Genomic DNA, 9912 nt, shown 5'->3' on the forward strand with positions numbered 1-9912 from the left:
ATTTATATAACATAGTTATTTTGAACTTGTAATAAATCTAACTCCTCTTTTTTATCATTTTCAGGTGAAAACTGATAACCTGGCAATGGCTTCAACATCCCAAAGACGGAATTGCTGCAATGACCCAGATATATTCTGCTACATCTGTGGAAGCTTTACTTTGAAAAGTCAAAGGCGCAACATCACCAGTTTTGAGAAGAGAGTGTACCTCGCTTACTTTAAAGTACCACTTGGAGGCCAGGACAAAAGTTGGGCTCCTCACAAAGTGTGCAAAACCTGCCTGGAAACTTTGCGATCCTGGTCTCAAAGAAAGAATGCTAGACTTCAGTTTGGCGTGCCTATGGTTTGGAGAGAACCAACGAATCATTCAGATAACTGCTACTTCTGCCTCATCAATGTTAAAGGTTTCAATAAGAAAAACAAACAATACCTGCAATACCCAAATATCCCATCAGCCATACGACCAGTTCCCCACAGTGAAGAAATACCTGTGCCAGAATTTACTGAGCTACCAGAGATTGAGGATATAGACGGAATTCACCTGTTTCTACTGATGAAGATGAAGAGACTGATCTTTTCAAGCCATCTGGTGAAGATTGTGAAAAGCCAACGTTGTTTACTCAGTCAGAATTGAATGATCTGGTCAGAGATCTAAATTTGCCAAAACAGTCTGCTGAATTGTTAGCTTCCAGGCTTCAAGAGAAACGACTCTTAAAACCTGGCACGAGTGTCTCCTTTTATCGCAACAGAGAAGAGCAACTGCGGAAGTACTTTCATTCATATGACCAGAGATCCACACTTCCTTGCAACAATGACTGAGGCACAGGCAAGAACTTGGAATGCTTTCTCTAATGTGGTGCGGAACTTCTTAGGGAACAAGAAAGCGGACAACTATCAAGAAATTGTGGAAGAGCTGCTCTTGAGTTTACAAGCACTTGGATGCAGAATGAGTATCAAGGTTCACTACTTACACAGTCACTTGGACGAGTTTCCAGAAAATCTGGGAGAAGTGAGCGAGGAGCAAGGGGAGTGCTTTCATCAAGACATTAAAGTAATGGAAGAACGTTACCAAGGTCGATGGGACTCGAACATGATGGCGGACTACTGCTGGAGTTTGATTAGAGACATTCCAGAAGCTGTACATAAGAGATCGGCCAAAAAGAGGAAGTTTATGTAACTGTAACTTGATCTTAATACTTGCACTATTTCTACCGTACATTAATTGTTTTTTTTTCACCCTTCAATGTTACATTTAAATATTATATGTGCATTAACTTTCCAATTTTATATTAACAATTTTTGGTTATAGAAAAATACAAATTATAATGCTGAAAAAATTTATGTATACATGTTTAAACCATCAATTTTGATCCAAAAGTTTACGTTCCCCAGCAAAAGTGCAATATGGTATATCGCAAAAACCTGATGTGATAGACAAAAACCAAAGTCATATTTGGATTCTGCACCCCAAATTTACTTAAAATCCGTTTAAAAACCTTGTGCCAGAAAAATTTTGTTGACCGGTGTTATGCTAGATTAGGTTAGGTTAGATAATATTAGGTTAGGTTAACTTGAACTATATAAACACTTTTTAACACATTTGCCATAACTATGATACCGTAAGTGTCCACTATAAAACAGTGAAATTGCGGCATTTTTAAATTCGTTCTCTATGAAAAATCAGCAGTTGTGAAGTCGTAAATAATTACCAGTTGTATGTATTGTAGGTTAGGTTATTTTTTTTTTTTTTGTGTTTTGGTGTTTTATTCAAATCTGACCTCCATTTTTGTGCAAATAAGTAGCTTCTGTTACAAATGAAACTGTTCATTTTTTTGGCAAAAAATTTGCACAAGAAATGAAGGTCAGATTTTATTAAAAAAACAAAAACACCTATTATCGTATCATAGCTCGACGACAGCCAATGGACAACTATTTGCCATACGTCCTAGCCCAGTTTTTGGAGCTTACCTGCTACTGTGGTGGAGGACTAAATGATTTCCACACTTAGGACACAGTCATGATGCTGGAAGGACACCGTGAACTTGTAATATTTTTATTGCTTCACTGTCGTTCTCATAAACTCGCTGAATAACATTTAGGTATGGGAGAGAACACATCACATGCCATCACGAAAGCCTTAAAAATTTGAAAGTGTGCAGTGGAAAGCTGTTTCAAAATAATTGGCTAGCCAAGTCACATGACACGATACTTGAAAGTCCCTGGTTGTTATGTTGCGAAGAGGAGGAGGAAAGGAGACAAGTGACTCTGGCAACATGGTGGATACAGAACTATACGCATAAAAATTTGTGAAATACTCCGTTAATATTGATTTGCACAAGAAATTATATGAAGTCGGATGTTTCTTTTTTTCTAGTCTTGTGTCTGTAATATATAAAAATTGGAAACCTGCAGAAAACCAATGGACAAATATTCTTGCATACCTCAACTAGATATATTAAGAGACTTTTTGATAGGAACAAAAGTTGTTCCACTCATTGAGGACAGCTTGTAATTTTTACTTTTGGTTAATATATAGGACTAACCCATAAGCGAGCTATTTTTATTACTGTTTATTTTCTTACAATATTTTCATCAGCGAGTTCTGATATGATAATCATTTATTGTGGAAATTGTTCGTTTCATAGGTAATTAGGCACCTAGGCGTGCACTAGTATATATTGCGGTTGGTAATGAGGCCGCGCTTAGCTGAGGCGCTTTTACCGCGCCCGGGTCAGTTTGTTTTTCAACATGTCATGTGAAGGATGTCACCAATCTTACAAGGTCTAATTTGTGAATTTAGGGGTAAAGACAACGAGACCCTTCAATTATTTAAAGATCATGGCATTGTTCCTTTACAAAAAGACTGTCTATTTTCTCACATTATTTTCATCAATGAGTTGTGATATGATAATCATTTATTGTGGAACCCGCCAACACAGTAAATCCCTCAGCCGCCCGGGGTGCATAGCGTCGATGCGGCTGTATCATCTCATGTACAGAAAATGCCTCAAATTTCACCATGCCATAGCAAGTTTTTTGTTTTAATATAGCAGGGGGCAGAGCCCACCAGTAAGGTAGTTAGGTAAGGTTAGGTGACTTAGGTCTGTTCTTCATACCCACAAATGTTAAGTAACGTTTATTTTTTAAATATCAAATTTTTTGCATATTTCCACAAACAACAACAGTGTCCACTATAATATAACAGTGAAAATCAGGTGTTTTCATATTTGTTTTTTCAATCAATTTTGCTCATTGGTTAGTCCTATATAATACCTTACTTTTATACTTTTATCCTCTTCACCACTAATCGACTCGTTAGCCGCTTGGGCGATTGGTCTCGTCTCTGTTACACAATGTTGGCAAGTATTGGGCATGCACTGGCTCCTGAATGTATCTGAACCTGCTCCAGTATTGGTCAAGTATGGTCTTGAAAGAGCTCACACTCGGTGCCATCACAACACTCTCTGGCAGATTGTTCCAAGAGTTCACAACTCTCACTCTGAAAAAGTAACCCCTCACATTTTCAGGACTTGTGGCTTCTTCAACCTTGAGCTGTAGCCCCTCGTGGGGCGAGCGTCCACCAGTTCCAGGTAAGGACACTCGACTGAGTAGTGCCCTTTGAGATGTTTATACACCTCAATTAGGTCGCCCCTTGCCCGTCTGTTGTATAAACTGTGCATCATCTCAGAATGGGGAGGTAGAAACTTGGTTAAATTCAATAGTAATAAAACTCAGTATTTACCAATTACACTTTCCAAATTAGATGATCTCCCACCAATCACATTTCAGGAGGCTATCATTCTGCCAAATTCTAAAATAGACATGCTAGGCCTCACTATTTCCCCTAATATGTCATGGAAGCCACACTCCACAACATTGCTGAAGCTGCCTCCCAAAAGCTGGGAATGCTGTACAGATGCTGTAGCTACTTCTCTCCTCAGCAGTTGCTTCAAGTATATAAGGGATTCATTTGTCCTAACTTGGAGTACTGCTCTCATATCTGGGGTGGCTCTTCTTCTGTCCAACTGTTAGATAGGGTGGAATCAAAGGCATTTCGTCTTATTAACTCTTTTCCTTTAGTTGATAATTAATCTCTCTTCCCTTTCTCTTCGCCACAATGTTGCTTCACTCTCTCTCTTTTACAGGTACTTTAACGGGCAATGTTCAGTGGGTTTGGCATCCTGTATACCGCCGGCTCATAACACACGTCTTGCCCGCGGTGCCCACCATTTCTGTGGATGTCAGTCACACTAGAATAACCCAGTATAGTACTTCCTTCTTTCCTACACAACCAAACTGCGGAATGCTCTGCCTTCTTCTGTGTTTCCACACTCATACTATGTCTCACTTCAAAAAGCTGGTTTTCCGGCATCTTTGTGGTGTAGATTAATATAACCTTTTCATTTTCTATTTTCAATTTCCTTTTATTCTTATTTTTTCGCCCCCTAGGCCCCGATGTGGGTTGATGACCTGCACCCGGGTGGGCTATTCCCCATATATATAAATAAATAAAAAAAACAAAAACAAAAACAAAAAAACAATGCAGGCTCTTAATCTCTCAGGGTAACTGAGGTGCCGAAGTGCTGGCACCAAACTAATCTAACCTAACCTATCCTAATGTAACCTAACCGATTCCCCGGATGACTGAAACTAAAATGATACCGAAACAGTAGTGGATCAAAAGGAAAAAATAATGGATAAAAGGAAAAAATGACTCATGAAAGGAAACTAAAAAAGGTGAATTTATAATTTCACTGTTATTAATATGTATTTCATAATGTTTAAACAATTCTAAGACATTTTTCTTCTATAATATTTCCACCGGAAATTAAGGAATGGGTTACCTGAGTGGGTAGTGAATGTGGAGACGGTGGAAGAGTTTGAAGCAAAATTACATTAATACTGGAAAAATCAAGAACAAGTATATAATTATAGGGCACAAATATCTGCCACACGCAGCCACCGTCTGAGTAGAGACAAGGCTATTAAGCCGGAGTCACAGGCGTGAGCTTCTTCCAGAAGATCATCTATGAGTATCTTTGAGTATTACCTTTGCTCCGTCACAAGTGTCACCATGTCTTGTTTACATCTGGTGGAGGAGGTCTGACACCCGCTCACGCATCGTTCCAGACCTCCGTGTTCGCTTTTTAAGCGTCTACAGCGCATGTGCGGAGTGTGAATTGGGAGTTTCTTATTGGCTATAGCGATAGGAGTATATTTATTGGGCAAAATTTTTTTGTTTTAACCAATGAACAATGAGTGGGTGAGTCGGGAGCAGAGATTTGAGTTGGAAGAGCTGTGCCAACATTGTGAGAATGATTATTTTGTGCCAATTGCAAAGTTACACCAGAAAAATAGTGAAGCAATTTCTATTTTTTTTTTTTTATAAAACACAGTGTATTACCGAATATAGTTCTTTGTCCACAGTGTAATAACCAGTGTACACTGTGTGAAGAACAACATATTTGGCGGAGTCACAATAGTTTTACAGATTACGGTAAGATGTGGGGAATGAAGAATGGGGGTTAGGTTAGTTTTGTTGGTTGGTTAGTATTTTATTTATTTGAAAAAGAAAGAAATGGAAATCAAATTCGATCGAAACTCATCAAAACCATAGGAAAAACCTATTTTTAATATAAAAATAAAGACTGGTGTGATACTATAAATTGACCCCAAAAAATTACCCCAAATATACATATGACACATAATTCTGAGAAAATGTCATAAATGGTGCGTTAAATTGTTGATACCTCACCTGTAATTCTGTGGGCTGTCTGAGGGCGTAGTGGTGTGGATGGGCGTCTTCCTCACTGTCTTCATCACTCAGTGTCAAGTTCCCATAGTCCTCTGACATCTTGCCTGCCTTCACGCCTTCACCGGTAACTAGATGATCCAACTCAGGTAGAAATAAAGACTGTCATGAGTATTAACTGAACTATTAGAGATCAGTTTACACCTGTCTATGCTGTGAATGATAATTAATCCAAACAATTCCGTCATAAATAACAGTAGACAGAAGCGCATCGTCAGCGGGAGCCAAACCCTCTCACACGCTCCCTGGGACGACGTGAACACCATTAAGGACGTACACACATCAGGGAGACAAGGTACTACAAGTTTGGACAATAGAATATTATTATTAAACTTCCAAATACAACTCTTTTAATTCTTATATGTATTTTTTAACAGAGGAACGTAATATAATAAAATTTGTTATTCGTCTACTGAAGCCACATAACGCGTAGAATCTTCAACATAAGGGCCACATTCCTGAACGAAAAATATTGAGAGTACAATGACAGATATGACAGTCACACTCTTCACTCGTGAACATAAGAACATAAGAAAATAAGGAGTCTGCAATAGGCCGGTTGGCCTGTGCATGGCAGCTCCTGTCGAGAGTTACTACCACTCTCTATCATCCATGAATCTATCTAGCCTCCTTTTGAAACTTTCCAGAGTTCCAGCACTTACTACAAAGTTGCTAAGCTTGTTCCACTCGTCCACCACCCTATTTGTGAACCAGTTCCTCCCTATCTCCCCCTAAACCTAAACTTATCTAACTTAAATCCGTTGCTACGAGTCCTTTCCTGCTCGGATATTATAAAAACTATATCAATATCGCCTTTATTGATTCCTTTCACCCACTTAAATATTTCTGTCATATTGTAGTGGATTTCTCCCCTACAAACGCTTGTAGGTATTCGTGATATAATGTTGTCTAGCACTCAGGATGGATGGAAACTCTAAGGTGGTTTTCTCGTATAATATAAGTTATATGCTAGACAGTCTGGTGCTGGAGGTGCCGTGTGGTGAGGAGCTGCTCAGTAGAGACGTTCGGTGAGTAGCGTGTTGAAGGAGGTAGATGTGCAGGAGCTTCGTTAAAGAAGATGTTGCCTGTTGCTGGCCTCCTGGTTGAATGAATGCTGACAGCGTGGAGCTTGCTGGAGGAGGTGTTGCTTGTTCAGGAAGATGGGCAGAATGAGAAAGCTGGTTGGTGAGGAAGCTCAGAGAAGGACAGCTGGTGGGTCGCCATGCTCGCTGGCGGGAGCAAGGACCGCCAGGCAAGCGAGGAGAAGCGAGGGCTGCCAGGCAGCGGCGGAGGAGGAGGTGTTGCTTGTTCAAGAAGATGGTCAGAATCAATCTCACTGGAGAGACAGAGCTTATATACCCAGCAGCCGTGAGTCATCTATGAGTCATGTTGGGAAAACCAGAGAAAGTCGCCGGTCTTTTGGTTCCGTTGCTAGGTTACCGTACCATCTGGTGTCGCCGCTCGCTTGGTTGCTAAGGAAAGCGTCGCAGGTGGGATGCAGCTACGCAGTTTGTAGGGGAGACGTCCACTACACGCTGTTTGTCACTGCGTAGCCGACCCCGGGAATTCCCCAATGTATGCCTCGTGGTCTGGGTCAACCAGCACCGCCATACTTCACGGAGGTCAACTACTAAGCCACGCCTACCCCCCGCTATTTAAGACCTGACCTCGTGGTGATCTCTCTCTTTCTACCTACACCAACCAGCCAGCAACACCTCCTCCTCCTCCTCCGCCTGCCTGGCGGCCCTCGCTCCCGCCGGCGAGCATGGCGACCCACAAGCTGTCCTCCTCTGAGCATCCTCACCAACCAGTTCTCTCTACCCAACGCTTGTAACCATGCTGCCTTCCCAGCACCAAGCTGCATTGTACATCCAATACAACATGTATACAGAGAGCACATTGTGAGTTTCCTTTCTCCATCCCATCCTGAGTGAGAACCAAATATCTCATACCCCACAATATCTCCCCGCACTCTTCGTCTTTCTAGGGAATGCAGGTTTAATTTATTTAACCTATCTTGATATGGAAGGTTTCTAAGTCCCGGAATCATTTTCGTCATTCTTCGCTGCATCGACTCCAGTGAATTGATATCCATTCTATAATAAGGGCACCAGAACTGCTGAACCGCATAATCGAGGTGCGGCCTGACTAGCGCAAGATATAGTTGCAATAAGACCTCTGCACTCTTGTTATTTACACTTCTAGATATAAAACCTAATACTCTGTTTGCCTTATTTCGAGCATCGCACTGTTTTCTAGGCCGTAGGTCCGGGCTTACAAGTACCCCTAAGTCTCTTTCACAAGTCGACCTCTCTAGGTTGATGTTGTTAAGGCTGTATACCAGTGGTTCTTAACCTAGGGGGCGTCAGTAATTTCCAGGGGGGGGGGGCGCAAGCCCTAGAGAAAAAGTAGGAATTATTCTAATTATAATTATAGTTTTTATTCTCTTAACAAGAGCGTGGGCTAATATTGAGAAGTTTATGAAGAAATGCAAAAGTATCTCCTTATAACTTTAGTTTTCTATAGGCTACTTTTTTTACTTAGGGCTTGTAGTGGATTTCTCCCCTACAAACGCTGTTTGTCGCTGAGTAACCGACCCCACGAATTCCCGTGTATGCCTCGTGGTCTAGGTCAACCAGCGCCGCCTTACATGACGGAGGTCAACTACTAAGCCACGCCTACCTCCGCTATTTAAGACCTGACCTCGTCGTGACCACTCTCTCTTCTTCTAGCTACAGCCGCAGCAACCAACACCACCTCCTCCTCCGCCTGCCTGGCGGCCCTCGCTCCCGCCGGCGAGCATGGCGACCCACAAGCTGTCCTCCTCTGAGCACCCTCACCAACCAGCTCTCTCTACATCACGCTTGTAACCACGCTGCCACTTCCCAGCACCAAGCTGCATTGTACATCCAATACAACATGTATACAGAGAGCACATTGTGAGTTTCCTTTCTCCATCCCATCCTGAATGAGAACCCCAAACAACTTGTTCCCCACAAATGGTGACCCCGGAGATTCGCACTCACACAGGATGGAGGAAAAACAGATCACATTCCCAGTCTTCAAGCAACATGGAATACTGGCTTATCCACCCAGAAGCAGCTCTCATCGGCTCTACAGCTACTGTCTCTACACCGCAGGTTAGACACCCTAGAGCAGCTCTGCGACTCTAAGCAGACAGCCGCTCCTCTTCCTGCCCCAAGCACCACGTCCTACCGACCCCAACACACCCGTCCTGCCTCAGACGCCATCCCGGCCCAGCAGTACCCCCTGTCCCTGCTCCTGACGCGGACCCACACACCCCTCTTGTCTCCCTCAGGTACTCCTTGCTACTGTCTTGCACCCTGCTGCTGTCATGGACCCAGCTGCTGTCATGGACCCAGCTGCTGTCACGAGCCCTCATCCGCTTCTGCTGACGCAGCCCCTGCTCCTGACCCAGGCCCATACACCCCAGCAGACGCATCTGACGACTCTGTACCTGCCGTGAGGGAAGCACAACATTCATCGCCTCCACACACCCTCTTTCTCCCTCTCTTCTCCAACAGATCTTGTGTGTCTAGACAGTTGCCTCCACTAGCGGCCGGCTCATCCATGCCCTCGCCGTTCTGCCTCACATGTGCCATGCAACACTGCAAACAACAAGTCTCCTACACCGCCTGGAGGGAAGGAGGAGGGAGTATTGCAGTGGATTTCTCCCCTACAAACGCTGTTTGTCGCTGAGTAGCCGACCCCACGAATTCCCCAGTGTATGCCTCGTGGTCTAGGTCAATCAGCGCCGCCTTACATGACCGAGGTCAACTACTAAGCCACGCCTACCTATTTAAGACCTGACCTCGTCGTGACCACACTCTCTTCTTCTAGCTACAGCCGCAGCAACCAACACCACCTCCTCCGCCGCTGCCTGGCGGTCCTCGCTCCCGCCAGCGAGCATGGCGACCCACAAGCTGTCCTTCTCTGAGCACCCTCACCATCCAGCTCTCTCTACATCACGCTTGTAACCACGCTGCCACTTCCCAGCACCAAGCTGCATTGTACATCCAATACAACGTGTATACAGAGAGCACGGTGTGAGTTTCCTTTCTCCATCTCATCCTGAGTGT

The 9912-nt window shown here is 43.2% G+C and overlaps 1 protein-coding gene across 1 annotated transcript in view; it reads right to left on the reverse strand.

Annotated features, from left to right (window-relative positions):
* Positions 1 to 6064, reverse strand: part of LOC121856741 (ceramide transfer protein-like) — a gene marked incomplete at its 3' end in the record, with an annotated part of 64958 nt that extends 58894 nt beyond the window's left edge. The window contains 1 exon segment of the mRNA XM_042352432.1: positions 5756 to 6064. Coding sequence (XP_042208366.1) covers positions 5756 to 5854 — 99 coding nt within the window.
* Between the last annotated feature and the right edge of the window lie 3848 nt (positions 6065 to 9912).

This window comes from Homarus americanus, unplaced genomic scaffold, assembly GCF_018991925.1.
Source record: "Homarus americanus isolate GMGI-L3 unplaced genomic scaffold, GMGI_Hamer_2.0 scaffold10135, whole genome shotgun sequence".
NCBI classification, from domain to species: domain Eukaryota; kingdom Metazoa; phylum Arthropoda; class Malacostraca; order Decapoda; family Nephropidae; genus Homarus; species Homarus americanus.